We start from the raw sequence: 17,835 nt of genomic DNA, 5'->3' as shown, positions 1-17,835 counted from the left end.
GGTGTTGCGATTTTAAACCGTTTTCTTTTTCTTGTTATGTGTTCATTATGTGTCTTTTTTCTTTTTTCTCTTTTTTGTAAGCCGCCCGGAGTCCTTCGGGATTGGGCGGCATATAAATTTTATAAATAATAATAATAATAAACCTGGTAGTTCTCTTAAAACTTGTAGGTGACTCCTTGTAGATCCCTCTGCCCCTCTTTCCCCAATACTCATTTTTGGAAATGTCGATCGATCGTTCACTTTTGCAGGTCTAACTTTTTGGGGCACAAAGGAGAAGTAGCTGAGGAGTTTGGCATCATAATGAAAGCTCTCTGGACCGGGCAATACAGATACATCAGCCCCAAAGATTTCAAAGTCACCATTGGGAAAATCAATGAACAGTTTGCTGGGTACAGCCAGCAAGATTCTCAAGAGTTACTCTTGTTCTTAATGGACGGCCTTCACGAAGACTTAAATAAAGTAGGTGTCAGCCTCTGCTTTGCTGCTGCTTCGGCTGCCATTGAAACGGGGAGAGGGGGGGCATGGTATTTGGGAGGGGAATCATTATGTGCTGGAGGAGTGTTCTAGAAGCTGTCCTGACCATCTCTTTGCGCATGTGGAGAAAGGGAGTTTCCCGCCAAGGCTAACTGTCCAGCATTCCACCCTGATGATATTTTTTGAAGATATCTCCCACCTGACAGTTGGAGATATCTTAGACTATGGACTGGGGTACCAAGGGGAGGGGATTGAACTATACATGATATCCATTGCTTTCACGCCAATTTATCCAGACTCAGCTTTGCTTTGCTACTTATCGTTTGTAATTAGTAAAAGTACATTCTTAATTTCAAGAATGGAGTTGAGTGGTTTTTTTCCTGATTATTAAATGAAGCAGCACCTGACAGTATGTTTCCGTTTTGTAATATTTCTCATGGAAGTGCTGTATAGCGCTAAAAAAAAAAGGAGAAGGTGCTTCTCACCCAAAGTTTCCAATCTTCCCCTATCCCTCTTAGGAAAAAAAATGGTGTTTTGTTTTGTTTTAAAAAGGGGCAGGTTTTATCCAGTGCAGAAAATAAACTGATCAGCTTTGAAACAGAGAGTCGGGAACAACTAGCACATATGTGCGAGGAGAACCTTTACCTTTATCTATGTATGTTCTCAATCTCTGTCTTGCCATAATAAATAAACGATGAGAATAAATAAATAAATTAATAATAATAATAATAATAATAATAATAATAATAATAATAATAATAAATGCAAAAAGCCGCACTGCTTGGATCTGCACGCATATTACGAAAATACGTTACGACGTCCTAGGCCCCTGGGTGGGGCCCGACTAGTAACCAATGCCAAATCCGGCGAAACAACTGGCCGCTGTGATACAATTGTATAATAATAATAATAATAAATAATACCAGGTGATATCAGGGTCGACGAGAAGGAACAAGAAAAAATTGCGAAATACCAGGACTTAAAAATCGAAATTCAACGATTATGGCACAAACCAGCAGTGGTAATTCCAGTGGTAATTGGCACACTGGATGCTATTCCAAAAGCACTGGAATTACATTTAAAACAGTTAAAAATTGACAAAATCACCATCAGTCAATCACCATCATCATCCACACTGCTTGGATCTGCACGCATATTACGAAAATACGTTACGACGTCCTAGGCCCCTGGGTGGGGCCCGACTAGTAACCAATGCCAAATCCGGCGAAACAACTGGCCGCTGTGATACAATTGTATAATAATAATAATAATAATAAATGATGAATGCTATTGCCTCCTACCCAAAGCACACCTTGCAAGGCTTCAAGTGGCTATTGATAAGTTTTCGTCTTCCAATGTTCTAGGCGGACAACCGAAAACGCTACAAAGAGGAAAATAATGATCAGCTGGATGACTTCAAGGCATCTGACCTTGCCTGGCAGAAGCACAAACAGCTGAATGAATCGATTATCGTGGCCCTCTTCCAAGGCCAGTTCAAATCCACAGTGCAGTGCCTGACGTGTCACAAGAAATCACGGACGTTTGAGGCTTTCATGTATTTATCGTTGCCGCTGGCCTCTACTAGCAAGTGCAGCCTGCAGGTAGGTTTGAACCGTTGGAAGATTCTTAACCTTCCAAGTTATTCTTTTGCTAAGGCAACAAGATGCTTCTCTCTAGCGATGCTGTGTCTTTAAAGGAGGAACAAAACGGGGTTGAAGACCATTTAATTTGTGTTGTCCCAAGGACGGAGGAGGGGGAAGTAAATGTTCAGGAGACTGACAGTTTTATGCATGCAGTTTCTGTTCTTACCTACTGATGCTCCAACAATCATTTAGTTCTGCCCTGCCACATCAAAAATAGTTAAAGGCAGGAAGTCCATCTCTCTTCCCACCACCAGGAAATCAATTCCCAAACAAGTTTTTAATGGCTGAGGTTATGTTTTTCTTAATAGTCCTTGTTTTACTCTATATCAGGGGTGTCAAACTTAATTTCATTTGAGGACCACATCAGGGTTGTGTTTGATCTTGGAGACCTGGGGAGGGGGCGGTATAGCCAGAGTGGGCATGGTTATGATCAGAGGTTGGTTCCTACCAGTTCACACCTATTCGGTAGAACCGGTTCGTCAAATCTACCGAACTGGTTAGAAGAGGTTCCACCAGTGGACCCGGAAAGCAGGCCACACCTACAGAAGAGGTTCCAAAATTTTTTGAAACCCACCACTGGCAAGGATCTTGTAATTTGACAGCTTTAAGACTTGCATGCTTCAATGCCAGAGTTTCTGAATAGCTACTTGGACCGACCTAAGTACTAATACATAATTTCATATCCGGTCACATGGGCGGCAAGCCACTCCCATCAGGTCACATGGGCGGCGAGCCACTCCCACAAAGGAAGCCACACCCACAGAGTAGGTTCCAACAATTTTTGAAACCCACCACTGGTTATGATGGACGTAGCTGGGTTCGGCGTGGCCATGGTGGACAGAATGCTGCTAGAGGCCGGGGAGGCCGAAAACAGACTGCAGGGGGGGGATGCACATTCCTCCCCCCCCATGACCCATTTTGGTCAACAAAGGCACTGCAGGCTGGTCCTTTGATACTTGCAGGCCAGGCCCGTGGGCCAGATTTAAGTACCCTGCGGGCCAGATCCGGCCCACGGGCCTTGAGTTTGACTCTATACAGTTATCCATCAGGTTTCTGAGATTTCATGGCATGTACTAATCAAGAATATTATCCTAGTATTAAGGGCTGGGGCTTTAAGAATAAGAGAAAAACATTGCGGGTGCTATATTGTTTTGGCAAAAGTTTGTATAGCCCCTTGAACAATTGATCTTAGTTTGAGTAGTAAAGAATTACATCCATGAGTGACATCGAATGGGACTGACTGAGAAATGAGCGAGTTTGCCATTTTCATCCCTGAAAAATTGTTTGCTGTGGAATTTTCACATTTATTTATTTATTTATTTATTTTATTTTATTAAATCGATTTATAGGCAGCCCAATCCCAGAGGACTCCGGGTGGCTTACATCGAAAGAAAGAATCATAATTAAAGATTAAGATTAAGATTTAGTTTATTTGTTTACCGCCCTTCTCTGGGAAGGACTCAGGGCGGCGAACAACTCAAAAGGGGAAAGGGGATACAAACACAATACACGAAATTAAAATACACAAGAGTCATACAGCCATACAAGTCGAGAGGGGAGGGGAACTCATCAACCCCAGGCCTGCCGGCACAGCCAGGTTTTAATGGCTTTCCGGAAGGCCTGGAGAGAGGTGAGGGTCCGAATCTCTGCGGGGAGTTCATTCCAGAGGGCCGGAGCTGCCACAGAGAAGGCCCTCCCCCGGGTAATAGCCAGGTGGCATTGGCTGGTAGACGGAACCCGGAGGAGGCCGACCCTGTGCGATCTAACGGGTCTATGGGAAGTAATTGGCAGCAGGCGGTCTCTCAAGTACCCAGGTCCAGTACCATGAAGGGCTTTATAAGTTACTTTGAAGCACTTTGCACTTTGAAGCGTATCCAGAGACCGATCGGAAAATGACAATAAAAAACAACACACGTTACGATCGGGGCTGAACCTCAACAATGAGGGCAACAGCCCCAGGCCTGCTGGAATAGCCAGGTTTTAACAGCTTTTCTGAAGGCCATGAGAGTGGGCAAGGTCCGGATTTCTGGGGGTAGCTCATTCCAAAGGGTCGGAGTAGCCACAGAGAAGGCCCTCCTCCTTATCTTAGAGTCAAGAAAGCAGTTATTTTAAAAAAAATCTCTCTTCACGGAAGGTTAAGGCTTCTGTCTGATCCTTGGAACACGACCATCAAACGTATATTAAAGACACTAATGAAAGAGTTTTTACATTATTATTATTTTGTTCTGCTCTTTGAATTCACCTGGGGTGTTTTGTTTTGTTTTTTCCTCCAGGAATGCCTTAGATTATTTTCCAAAGAAGAAAAACTGACGGATAACAATCGGTTTTATTGTAGCCATTGCAAAACTCGAAGAGATTCCATGAAAAAAATAGAAATATGGAAGTTGCCACCTGTCCTTTTAGTACATTTGAAAAGGTATGACTGGGTATCCATCTCTATATCTGTTGTGTCTCCAAATATTATGGGTGTCCAGAGTCACCCTTGGTGAGACAGGTAGCTGTATAAATTTGATCAATGAACAAATAAAAATATTGATTACTTTTGGTAGACCCATCATTGCCTAACACTTATTTCCTGTTGCTTATGGTTAGGTTTTCATATGATGGGCGGTGGAAACAGAAGCTTCAAACATCTGTTGATTTCCCTTTGGAGAACCTTGACCTCTCACAATACGTCATTGGCCCCAAGAGTACTTTGAAGAGATACAACCTGTTTTCTGTATCTGTAAGTAAAAGCCTTTTGAAGTAATGGTTGGTGATGGGGTGGCGTTTCGTTACCACACTAGGTAACATCATCAGCAGGATTTTTTTGTCCTATCTGCCTTCATTTATAAATGCCCTTGACAAGAAAATCCTACTGATGATGTTACCTAGTGTGGTAACGAAACGTGCAGTAACTAAATTGTAACAAGCTTGGGAGAACAAACCACTGCCAAAATTTGTGTTAAATATATATGAACAACAAGGGAATCTGTTTATTCACTAATCAGCCAATAGCATTCAAAGGCTCTTTCCCAAGTAAAGTCAAAGCTATGGTTTTCGCAGGAATGATGTAGGGCTATGAGAGTTGGATCATATGGAAGGCTGAGTGCCAGTACAAGTATTACTACAAGTATTTTCTATTATTTAAAATTTATCAATAATGTCTATTCCTAGACTCTTTTCCCACATGTAGTTTCCCTGAAACCCAGTGGTGCATTAACCATTAAGTGGACCAAGCACATGCTTAGGGCACCAGGCCCAAGTTGATTGTTGTTGGGGGCAATATGCTGATTCTGTAAACCGCTTAGAGAGGGCTGAAAGCCCTATGAAGCGGTATATAAGTCTAACTGCTATTGCTATTGCTATTGCTAATAAACCAATGAAGATTTGTAGAGTATGTACAAAGGAGGGGCACCCAGATTTGTCAGTGCTTAGGACACCAGTGAGCCTTAATGCGCCACTGCTGAAACTCTTGATCCTAATTTTTGTTTCCTCCACAGAACCACTATGGAGGGCTGGATGGTGGACACTACACAGCTTACTGCAAGAGTGCTACCAAGCAGCGATGGTATAAATTTGACGATCACGAAGTCTCCGACATCTCTGCATCCTCAGTGAAGTCTTCAGCTGCTTATATTCTCTTTTATACGTCTTACGAACAACGGGCTGCAGATGTAGCCACTTAAAGGAAAGACCGGAAGACAACGGGCTGCAGATGTAGCCACGTAAAGGAAGGACTGAAGGATGCACTAGCTGGTTTATAAAGTACTGAGCTGAGACCAATGTAAAGTTGCCCCAAAAGGGATGCAGCAGTTCCTTATCCAAAAATGTATTTTAGTGCTATTGCTGAACATTAAATTATTAACTCTGCTGCCTTGTATGGAATAATATGTTTCAAACCGACTTATTTGTAGCTACGCTTGAAAATTATAAATCTTTGCTTAGTCCTTTGAAAAGTGTTAAGAGTTGGATTCGAGATGTCCTAAGATTCAATGCGTGTCTTTCTTTCCTCTTTCCCACGTTTATGGCCTTGTCACACTAACCTTAAAGCTTGATTCTACTGTGAATATCTTAGCCAGAGATAAAGATTGGAATGTCCGTGTACATACCGATTGCAGAATTGCACATCCAACATGTATATAATAAAGAGATCCGATCCTTTGACAAGAACGGCAAAGAGAGAGATGGTTATTTTGTCAAACTAGGTGTATGTCTTATCTCCGCACTTTACAATGTACTCTGGAAGACTGAAGCATTACATAATTTTTAATACGTGTCTTGAATCCGTGTCTTTTTTTTTTTAATGACAAAAAAAAAAATCTTACGCGGTTGTTTCAAAACGCATTGGCCCGATCGCTATTCCTTGCCTTTGCAGTTTAATAAATGTAGATTATTTCAGGAAGGGTAGACTAGATGAGAAGGGTAGACTAGAAAATACGCTTGTTCCTGGGGAGGAAAGCTATGGCAAATCTAGACAGCATACTAAACAGCAGAGACATCACCCTGCCAATAAAAGTGTGTCTAGGCAAGGCTATGGTTTTCCCAGTTCCAAAGCATGGCTGTGAAAGTTGGACCATAAGAAAGGCTGAGCGCCAAAGAATTGAGGCTTTTGAGCCATGGCGCTGGGGAAGACTCCTGCGAGTCCCTTGGACTGCAAGGCGATCAAACCAGTCAGTCCTAGAGGAGATCAACCCTGACTGCTCTTTAGAAGGCAAGATCCTGAAGATGAAACTCAAGTACTTTGGCCACCTAATGAGAAGGAAGAACTCACGGGAGAAGAGCCTCATGCTGGGAACGATGGAGGGCAAAAGAAAAAGGGGACGACTGAGAATGAGGTGGCTGGATGGAGTCACCCAAGCAGTCAGCGTGAGCTTAAATGGACTTCAGAGGATGAGAGAGGAAGACCTGGACGAAGGTTGTCCACAGGGTCGCAATGGGTCAGAAACAACTTCGCGACTAACAACAACAAGACTAGGTGAGAGCAAATGCAGAGTCCAAGATTGTTGGAATATTGCATTTAAAGAAGCATTTATTTGAGGGGGGGGTACCCTTTCTTAACTAACGTTTGCTCTGGGAATGCTTTTTGGGGGGACGTGGTTGCAAGTTATTAAACAGTACACCTCTTTTTTTTCAATCGGAAGACTGCCAAACTTTTATGAGCTTCACTCGGCAAGGTATAATCCGTTCAGAGTGATAATGAGGAGCCATCTAGTTCTCCGTGGATGCTGCAGTAATAATCAACATTCAACCCTGGCTGTCCAAGAAGAGTTTATTTAACTGCAGGTGTTGTGTCAATGTTCTGCGTAAGGCTTGCCGAGTAGCGTTCTTTTCACTGAAAGAAAGTGGCTTGGAAGGGCCAGCTTCTACGTCACTCCGTCAGTACAATCCAAAGACACGTAGAGGGGTAGGGGGGTGGGGTGGGGGGAAATGCAGTTGTTCCTGAATGGCAACCAAAGTGTGGGCCAATTCAATGTGGCTCCCGGAACCTACGACTTGGTTCTCCTACACATTCTGGTTCTTGACGGGCGCAGAGAAAGCTTGGCTGCTATAAAACAGAAGGTAGGCGGCAGACGTTTGCACGGAGGATTCTGGGATCTCGTTGATCTGGGAATCGTCAAAGTTGTACCAGTTCTGGCTGAGAGTGTGTCTGCAGAAGGCAGTATAATGGCCACCATCCAGATCTCCAAAATGGTTCTGCAAACAATAGCAACACATTTCATGTTTACCAAGAAAGCACTTCATGCAAGCCACTCGGGACAGCGTATGGGTCTCAGTTTAATAATAACCCCTGTAATTTTTGGAGCGAGGTGGCTCTGAGAATCGATAACAAAACTGGAGGTTTGTTTCTGACTCACCAGTCCTAACAGTGTCCATTCTTCAACATATACTGGTAGTTCTCCACAATAGTTCATTTAATGATCATTCAAGGATGCAATCCTCGTCATTTAACAACCCCATAATCCCTTTCAGGGGGATGCCTGGGCAACTAAAGGGAGCTAGCAGAGTGTTTTAATGGCCGGATGCCCTTCCTGTTGTCAATGCAGAGTTCTGTTCGTCAGATATATTCTCATTGTGCCCAGAGAGAGAAATATCTGCCTCTACCGAGGGTCGAACTCACAACCACAGACACTAATTTATCAACTGCAGTGATTCACATAACTGTGGCAAGAAAGGTCATAAAACTAACTTAACAAATGTCTCACTTAACAACAGAAATTTGGGGGTCAATTGTGGTTGTAAATCGACCTGCATATATTAGTTGTGCAGTAAGATACACCCTAATTCAGAACCAAATTTAAGATTAACTACAGTTCAGGGGGGGGGATTGAAAATATTTGACAAACAGTTCTCTGCCCGGTTGTTGGGTGGGTGTGGCCATGGGGCTGTAGCCCACTCAGCTTCCTCACAGGGGGGTCATTTTCACCCTCCCCAGGCTCCGGAGGCTTTCCTTGAGCCTCCCCTGGACACAAGAGATCTCTGGAAGCCGGAAACAGGCCCATCTCCAGACTTCCAGAACTTCCGATAGGCCCGTTTTTCAGCATTTCCAGCTGTAATTTGGAGAGCATAATAATGTTATTATCTTTTTTTTAATAATCTCTACCAGATTTGTTCTTGATTGCATCAATTGGCAAAGCTTGCTGAAAAACTAGCTCCTCGTACAATAGCATCATACATTCATCCTTTCTAGTTACAGAATAAAATTATTTTACTGAACTCCATTTTCTTAACTTTCTATTCATTCATTCTTATCCCGTTTTTATTATTTTTTAGGGAGTGAACATCCTTGCATACAGAAAACTGAAATGTCATCCTGGAAGAATACTAGAATCACTTACCACTACAGCAAATAAGTTGTATTTTGGGTTTTTCCGAAAAAGTGGATATATATAAGGAGACAAATCCAGGTTATTTAAAGGATAGTAGATGTCGGTTTTAAGTTTCTTTTTGTAACTGCCTTGACAATCAAATCTGAAAAGGAAGTATGATCTTTATCAATAGTACAAATAGAAATTGTTTTTGAGTCATCTTGGTATGTTGTTTAGAGGCATATTTATAATGGAAGAAGTGGATAGAAATAGATCAGACTAGCATCTAGTTCTGTTTTAATATATTTCATAACTGAGTGCAGAAAAGAAATTAAGGAAAAACACTGGGTTTATGTACATGAGAAATTTAAATCATTTTTTAATCAGCTCCTAACCACTCAAAGAAAATACAGTGGAAAAGATATCAAAATGGATGCTCCATCTCTGGAGGTTTTGAAGAATAGAATAGAATTCTTTATTGGCCAAGTGTGATTGGACACACGAGGACTTTGTCTTTGGTGCATATGCTCTCAGTATACATAAAGAAAAATAAAATAGAATGCCTTCATCAAGAATCATAAGAATAGGATGGGATGGGATGGGATGAGATGGAATAGAATAGAAATGCAGAACAGAATGGAGTGGAGTGGAGTGGAGTGGAATGGAATGGAATGGAATAGAATAGAATAGAATAAAATAGAATTCTTTATTGGCCAAGTGTGATTGGACACACTTGAAATTTGTCTTTGGTGCATATGCTCTCAGTGTACATAAAGAAAAATAAAATAGAATGCCTTCATCAAGAATCATAAGAATAGGATGGGATGGGATGGGATGGAATAGAATAGAAATGCAGATCGGAGTGGAGTGGAATAGAATAGAATAGAATAGAATAGAATTCTTTGTTGGCCAAGTGTGATTGGACACACATGAAATTTGTCTTTGGTGCACATGCTCTCAGTATACATAAAGAAAAATAAAATAGAATGCATTCATCAAGAATCATAAGAATAGGATGGGATGGGGTGGGGTGGGATGGGGTGGGATGGGATAGAATAGAATAGAATAGAATAGAACAGAATAGAACAGAATAGAACAGAATAGAATAGAATTCTTTATTGGCCAAATCTGATTGGACACACAGGAAATTTGTCTTTGGAGCAGATGCTCTCGGTGTACATAAGGAGAATAAAATACATTCATCAGGAATAAAAAGATACAACACTTAGTGGTAGTCAAGGTTACTAATAAGCTATCAAATTTTACTAGCAAACAAATAAAAACAATATAAATTGAAAGATACAAGCAACATAATTATAGTCATAAGTTGGGAGAGATAGATACTAGGAAGGAAGAGAAGAATAATAGTAATAACACAGTCTTAGTAAATTATTTGACAGTGTTGTGAGAATTAGTTGTTAAGCAGTGATGGCCTTTCAGGGGAAAAACTCTCCTTGTGTCTATTTGTGCTGGTGTGCAGTGTCCAAGAAGAGATTGGTGTCCAAGAAAAAATGGTGTCCAAGAACAGATTCGGCAACCATTCATCTGAAATGGTAGAGGGCTGGAATGGTGAACCTATGGCATGCATGGTGGCCGGCAGAGCCCTCTCTATGGGCACGCGTGCCGTTGCCAGCTGCTCTTCTGGTTCCCAGCGCTCTGGCCAGCTGGCTGGCACACATGTGCACACTGAAAACCCACAGACCAAGTGGGCGGCGCGCACATGCGCACCGGCCAACTGGCCTTCGGGTTTCCGGCACTCCAACACACACACACACACACACACACACACATTCCAGTTGGGTCGCTCAGTTCTGAAAAGGTTTGCCATCACTGGTATAGGGTCTCCTCCTTGGGCAGAGGGTTAGACTAGGAGACCTCCAGGGTCTCCTCCAATTCTGCTATTCTTTTAAGTACATAAATCTTCCCTTCATCTGCTTTTTTTTTTTTTTCCTGATTCGATGAGATTCAATTTCTGTTCTGTTCGATTGTCAACAACTCCCTAACTGGTCAAACTCTGAAATGCCTTCCTTTCGGCCAAGGTGGCGCAGTGGTTAAATGCAGCACTGCAGGCTACTGCTAGATCAGCAGGTCAGCGGTTCAAATCTCACCGGCTCAGGGTTGACTCAGCCTTCCATCCTTCCGAGGTGGGTAAAATGAGGACCCAGATTGTTGGGGGCAATATGCTGACTCTCTGTAAACCGCTTAGAGAGGCCTGAAAGGCCTATGAAGCGGTATATAAGTCTACTGCTATTGCTATTGCTATTGCTGTCAGCAGTTGACTATAGCAGAATGGAGGTGGTGCAAGTTCAACCCATGGAAGAAAAATACGCCTAACCTCTTTAAGTGGAAGATGACCATCTTGGGCGACTTGGCTATGCTGGCTTTCACTGCTGCGTCCGTTTTTATCCCACAGCAGGAGCAGTTGATCTGGTTGTTCCAGGTCAACACGTCCTGCTGAAAGAAGCAATCAAGGCATTCCTGAAGAAGAAGGAGAAAAGAAATTTTGGAAAGATGCGTAATTAATTACAGGGATTATGTGCTTTTTTTTTTTACATGGTTTTCATCCCTGGTGTTCTGACCTAGGCTTCCCCAAAGAGCATGAGGCAGAGTCCTGGTCCCGACCAAACCCCTTTTATTAAACGAAGGTGAATTCCTTTCATTCACATGCAGCAAGGCTTGGCAAACAGTCCTTCAAAGGAATATTTATGACCACAGACCTTATCTAGCTTGGAAAGTAAATATTTTCCAAATGAGATGCGGTGCAAGGAAAGACTCTGGGCACAGAGTCTCTGAGACTCACGGACAGATCTTCACACTCCTGAAACGAATTGAACGAACAAACGAATTGTTTCCTGCAAAAGCCCCCTCCCCTTTCGCTCCTCTTTTATTTCCTGTGGGAGGGGCCAATCACCTTCCACCTGTGACTTTACTCCCAAGTCAACCCTGATTTCTGAGTTGTTCTTTTCTTCTGGCAGCTCTGCGCATGCGCACACTGGCTCCAGCTGTGCCTCTGCCTCACCGCTGTCTAGCTCCATAGGCACCTGATCACTAACAGATGGCCTCGGCCCCATCTCTGCTTCTGATGCAGAGCCTTCATCCGAGCCTTCCCCAGCCTCCAGGACTGGCCCATGCTCCTCTCCATCCTCCTCACTGTCAGCTCTGCTGGCTGCTGGTGGGCCACAACCCTTAGAGCCCATACCTCGAGTGAGCATTCCGATTCATAAGGTATTGGTAGAGAGAGCACAGTGAAGATCTCCGTTTTGTAAGTAGTGGTTTGGCATTCCAAACACATGATATCATAGCTAAGATGTCCTTCGAAAAGTCGGGTGATAATGGAGCATTCGCTAAGGCAACTCCTGGATTCCCAAGCAGTTGATGAGCTTCCCTGGTTTTTTTTCTTATTCGTCTGCAGAAGAGAGAAAGGAGCCACGATAAGTCAGATGATTTCCATCAGGCGCGAAAGACCAGGTCGACCCATGAAGTTTCAATTAAGCCGATTTACTGCGACTCATGCCTATTCACAGGAATGTCTATGGAGTCTCTCAACCATCCAGGTCATGGCTGTCCCAAAGGTGCCTTTTCAAGAGACAACTGGAGGTAAATCCTTCCATTTCCCCACTCTCCAGCCAGGGCTGAAGAAGCTTCTTGGATGAGAAGCGAAACATCTTCAAAGAAAAAAACAGAAAGTCCAGTTGCCTTTCGAAACAGTCCCTTTGGGATATGCATAAGAATCTTCTCAACTAATGGTTAGCAAGTGCTTGGAGCTAGATAAGGGCCAATAGAATTCTAGAGGGGTTGGACCTAGTTCATTTGTGGCTATGTAGAGATTCTAGGCTGATCCCTTTTTTAACTCTGCCCCCAGCTTCTTCTATTTCTCCTATAATTTCTTACTTGCTACTGCCCCAATTCAAAGCTGAGCATGTTATGTTTTCATCCCCAAATCCATATTGTTTTTTTTTATATAAAAAAAACACCTGCAATAATACATTTCAGATTCACCATTATAATTTCATAATGTCTTCAGCTAAAAGCCATGGACTGGGACAGAGGTGGGATTCAGCCCGTTCTCTCCGGTTCGGGCAAACTGCTAGCGGCAGCTGCAAGAGGCTCCGCCCACCCGCCCCAACGTAATGCGCAACCTTCTGTGCATGTGCTCACCTTTGCGAACTGGTAGGGAAGGTAAATGGATCCCACTGCTGGACTAGGAGTGGGAAAACCTGAGTTCTAAGCCTGCATTAGGCACAGAAGTCAACTGACCTAGCTTCACTGAGCCGAGGTGGCGCAGTGGTTAGAGTGCAGTACTGCAGCCACTTCAGCTGACTGTTAGCTGCAGTTCAGCGGTTCAAATCTCACGGCTCAGGGTTGACTCAGCCTTCCATCCTTCCGAGGTGGGTAAAATGAGGAGCCAGACTGTGGGGGCAATATGCTGACTCTGTAAACCGCCTAGAGAGGGCTGAAAGCCCTATGAAGCGGTATATAAGTCTAACTGCTATTGCTATTCATAAATGATGAACACTCTGTACCTTTTTGAGAGCTTCATGTAGTTCATTCAAGACGTATATCAGAAACTCTTGAGCGTCCTGCTGGGTTTTCTTGATGAAAGCAGGGTATCGCTCACCAATCACCAATCTAAAGACCTCGGGAGAGACGCAGTCAAAGTCCCCAAGCCACATATCATTCATCAGGTAGGCAAAGGCGGTTGCAATCTCTCCATTCTCCCTTAGAGAAGAGGTAGCATATAATAAGAACATGAGAAGATTATTGGCACTCTGCAGGGTCAACTCTTGGCTCATCGTCACCAGCAGTATAGAACAATAGAATGAATGAGCTGGAAGGGACCTCAGAGGTCTTCTCATCCAGCCCCCTGCTCAAGCAGTTATTTCAAATAAGTGACTGTCTAGATCAGGGGTGTCAAACTCAATTTTATTGAGGGCCGCGTCAGGGTTGTGTTTGACCTTGGAGGGGTTGGGGGGGCATGGCCAGCTTGTGGTGGCCTGGGCACTCTGCCAGCAAAAACGGAGCTCGGGGCAGGGGGAACGCACGGCCCTCCCAGGCTCTGTTTTTGCTGGTAGAAGCACAATGGGCTGTTCCTTCGCTGATTCCAGGACGGCCACAGGGGCCAGAGGTGGGTTCCTACCAGTTCGCACCTATTCGGTAGAACCGGTTCGTCAAATCTACCGAACCGGTTAGAAGAGGTTCCACCAGTGGACCCGGAAAGCAGGCCACACCTACAGAAGAGGTTCCAAAAATTTTTGAAACCCACCACTGGTCCTTGGATATGATTATTCTACATATCATGCTCATATTTATAAAACTCAGTGCCTCTGTGAAAGGTAAGGATGACTACTGCGTTTGTGGTGCAATCAGAACATTGTGTGTGTTGAAGTTGTTTTAACACAAACCAAAGATGCCTTTTAAAAAACAAGTTTACATCATATTCTTATGCATGCCAGTGCTGTGTGTGAGAGGTAATTTAAGGTGGTTCTGACAAGTGTCGTCGGCATCTTCATATCCGGTCACATGGGCGGCAGGCCACTCCCATCTGGTCACATGGGCAGCAAGCCACTCCCACAAAAGAGGCCACACCCACCGAGTAGGTTCGAACAATTTTTGAAACCCACCACTGACATGGGCCATATCTAAGAACCCTGCGGAGGCCAAAAACAGGGCACACAGAGGCCAAAAATGGGATGCAGAGGCCGAAAATGGGGCACGCAGAGGCAGTAATAAGCAATGTCAATCTCTGCACCATGAAACAGCTGATGATCGGGAGGCCGACCCAACCAACAATCAGCTGCTTGTGCTAATCTGGCTGTGCTGAAGCTGAAACTTAAACAGGCTGTTTGCTGTTTGCCGCAAGGAGGCAAATTGCTGGGACGCAGAGGCCAAAGGGTGGGGGCCGGCGGGTGAGCAGAGCTACATTCGGTGTATAAGACACACCCAAATTTTCACCTTCTTTTAGGCAGGGTAGGTGGGGAGAGTGCATTTTATACTCCGAAAAATACGATAGTTCTTATGGAACTTTGTGGCTTCGGGGAAATAGAAATTATCTTTAGCATAATATTAAAGAGCAATTTCCCAAAGAACATTCTCGCATAACATAGCAATCCACTTACTTGTCTAACGAGGCTACATATTTTCCAGAGAGGAAATATTCCACCAACGGGGATACACTGCACAGGCACTGAATTACAGCATTCATATAACATGTGTTGCCTAAATTACGCAGGCCGGTAAGTCCTTGGTATTGTGGGTTTGTGTCATCTCTGGATACATCCATAGACTCCTCCGAAGTCTGCCAGGGAAAGGCACCCTTGCTGTGTTTCCAAAGCCAAACAATCGTCAAAGGAGTTTTTGAGTCCCAGCGTGAACAAAAATATTTATTTACAAGAGTTTCCATTCCAATTTCTATAAATTAATGCATTTCCTAGATAGCCAACCAATTGTCAAAACAAGTACTGTTTTTGGCTCGAATCCTAACAGGAATAAAATCTTCTATTTACAAGAGTGTGTATGAATTAATCAGTCTCCTAGACAACAAGGGACTGAATATAGGACGAGGAAGTTGCTCGGTTGATACAATAAGCACATGAGAATTAAATGAGCCAGATGGAGATGAAGTCAAACATGTTCAAAGCTGCTCAAACTGAACTAGGATTATTATCATTTAGGGGTGGAGGACTATATTATATAAACAACAGACTTTTCCTGGATCATATCAATTCACAAACTATACAGTAAAGGTAAAGGTTCCTCTTACACATATGTGCTAGTTGTTCCCAACTCTAGAGGGCGGTGCTCATCTCCGTTTCAAAGCCGAAGAGCCAGCACTGTCCGAAGACGTCTCCGTGGTCATGTGGCCGGCATGACTAAACGCCAAAGGCGCACGGAATGCTGTTACCTTCCCACCAAAGGTGGTCCCTATTTTTCTACTTGCATTTTTATGTGCTTTCAAACTGCTAGCTTGGCAGAAGATGGGTTAAGTAATGGGAGCTCCCTCCGTTACGCGGCGCTAGGGATTTGAACCATTGAACTGCCAACCTATCTGATCGACAAGCTCAGCATCTTAGCCACTGAGCCACTTAACTATATAGTAGACATTGCCTAATAATGCTAGCTTGCCTACCTGTATTTTAATTTTCCTACCACACCAACTTGTTAAAACATTTTCAGTTCACCTTCATAACTTATGGGAAACAGTGCAAAATCTGTCTGATTTATGTAGTGCAATACAATACAATACAATAGCAGAGTTGGAAGGGACCTTGGAGGTTTTCTAGTCCAACCCCCTGCCTAGGCAGGAAATCCTATACCGTTTCAGACAAATGGCTATCCAACATCTTCTTAAAGACTTCCAGTGTTGGGGATCTAGGAGTCAACATTAGAATACAGCATTAACAGAGTTGGAAGGGACCGTGGAGGTCTTCTAGTCCAACCCCCTGCTCAAGCAGCAGGCCCTCTACCATTCTGGACAAATAGCTGTCCAATCTCTCCTTGAAAATCTCCAGTAATGGAGCATCCACAACTTCTGGAAGGAAGCCCTTCACTGATCAATTGTTCGGTCAGAAAATTTCTCAATTCTTAGTTGGATCTTTCCTTAATAAGTTTCCATCTGTTACTTCTTGTCCTGCCTTTAGGTGCTCTGGAGAATAGGATTTTCTCTGTGACAAATGAAATACTGAAAGAGTACTAACATCTGACCATCTCTTTCTTAGAGTAGACATACCCAATTCCTGCAATTGTTCATCTCCAGATCTATCTCCCCAAAAAACCCCAAGGTAAGATTTCTCTATACCCTTCAGAGGTGGTCTACTGCCGGTTCAGACTGGTTCGCCCAAACCAGTAGCGGAAATGGTGTGTGGGCCGGCCACTCACCCTGCCTCTATGCTGTCCTATTTAGGCACGTTTTTGAGGCCGGGCGTCATGCGTGTGATCAAAGCACAAGAACAGAAGGCCCGGGCGCATACACAGAAAGGGGGCGTGTGAGCAAAGCGCCTGCGCAGGCTGGGCGCATGTGCAGAAGGGGCGCCCGCGCCTGCGAACCGGTGGCAACGAAATGTGAAACCCACCGCTGATACCCTTCACCGCCTAGTCACTAGGTAGTCCTTAACTAAAAACCGAACAAAAAACTCACAGAAGATAATATATATTGAATTCTTCTGGCATATTTGTTGACCTGGAAGCCATCAGCTGGCTTGCAAGGAGGCAAAGCAATGCTTGAATTCAAGTTTCAGGGGAGCCAAGTTACCACCTCCTCTTCATGTTGATGCTTGGTTATGGGGGTTTCTGGTGCAATCGGATGGTTTCATCTTACTCGCAATTCAGGAGGGCTCCCCCCAAATATAAGGGTTTGTCCCTTTGGCTTATTTGCACTTCTTCCTGGTGTTCAATATGGATTCTTCTGGCATCATAAATATCCTCTTACCTTGTTGCTAGGCAATGCCATTGGGATATTTCTAACAAAATACAACACCCAGTGATTCCGGAATCCTAATTCACAATTCTAGTCAATTGCTTCCCAAGAGCTGGATTTATCTCACGCGTAGCATACCTGAACCAGAGACAAATTGGTTCCATCGACCCCCAAAACTTCATCGACATGGCTTTCTCCTTCCGGCAACTTCTTCTAAACAGTGTTCTCCTAAGCGGGCGTTTACTTTACTTTGGGATTTATAGCAGGGCAGAACTTTAGCAAACAACGTGGACAACTTTAAGCCACTCCTTGTTCCTCAATTAGTAGAAATGGTTTATTGATTTGTCAAGAAAGCAGAACGAAAAAACTTTCTTGGCTGTTGCCCTGGCTTCTTGGTTACGCTCTGTATCTTGAAACTTTTAGCGGTTTTCACTAATCTGCCATGAATGCCCTTATTATATGCCACTAGGGATTACAGTTCGAATCCTTAGTGCCGCGTAACAGAGTGAGCTCCTGT

The 17,835-nt window shown here is 43.7% G+C and overlaps 2 protein-coding genes across 5 annotated transcripts in view; one reads left to right on the top strand and one right to left on the bottom strand.

The window, feature by feature from the left end:
- Nucleotides 1–6,276, top strand: part of USP8 (ubiquitin specific peptidase 8) — a 37,397-nt gene extending 31,121 nt beyond the window's left edge. For all 3 annotated transcript variants that reach the window (XM_032233667.1, XM_032233669.1, XM_032233668.1), the window contains 5 exons: nt 249–459; nt 1,839–2,075; nt 4,391–4,533; nt 4,710–4,842; nt 5,600–6,276. In XM_032233667.1, coding sequence (XP_032089558.1) covers nt 249–459; nt 1,839–2,075; nt 4,391–4,533; nt 4,710–4,842; nt 5,600–5,785 — 910 coding nt within the window. In that variant the 3' untranslated portion in view covers nt 5,786–6,276. The remainder of the gene's footprint in view (nt 1–248; nt 460–1,838; nt 2,076–4,390; nt 4,534–4,709; nt 4,843–5,599) is intronic.
- Nucleotides 6,277–7,153: 877 nt separating this feature from the next.
- USP50 (ubiquitin specific peptidase 50) lies at nt 7,154–17,247 on the bottom strand. Of its 2 annotated transcripts, XM_032232535.1 has the most exons (7): nt 17,040–17,247; nt 15,022–15,222; nt 13,429–13,624; nt 12,105–12,311; nt 11,241–11,383; nt 8,936–9,068; nt 7,154–7,793 (listed from the first exon to the last, which is right to left on the bottom strand). In XM_032232535.1, exons 1-7 carry the CDS (start codon nt 17,090–17,092, stop codon nt 7,602–7,604), a joined length of 1,125 nt encoding a protein of 374 aa, XP_032088426.1. In that variant the 5' UTR covers nt 17,093–17,247; the 3' UTR covers nt 7,154–7,601. The 2 variants fall into 2 exon arrangements, with proteins under 2 accessions (XP_032088426.1, XP_032088425.1); XM_032232534.1 differs by lacking the exon at nt 17,040–17,247 and having other exon boundaries at nt 15,022–15,682.
- Between the last annotated feature and the right edge of the window lie 588 nt (nt 17,248–17,835).

The sequence above is a fragment of the Thamnophis elegans genome, chromosome 16 (genome assembly GCF_009769535.1).
Source record: "Thamnophis elegans isolate rThaEle1 chromosome 16, rThaEle1.pri, whole genome shotgun sequence".
Taxonomy (NCBI): Eukaryota; Metazoa; Chordata; class Lepidosauria; order Squamata; family Colubridae; genus Thamnophis; species Thamnophis elegans.
Note: the sequence above shows the minus strand (reverse complement) of the source record. Positions and strands in the feature narration are given on the sequence as shown.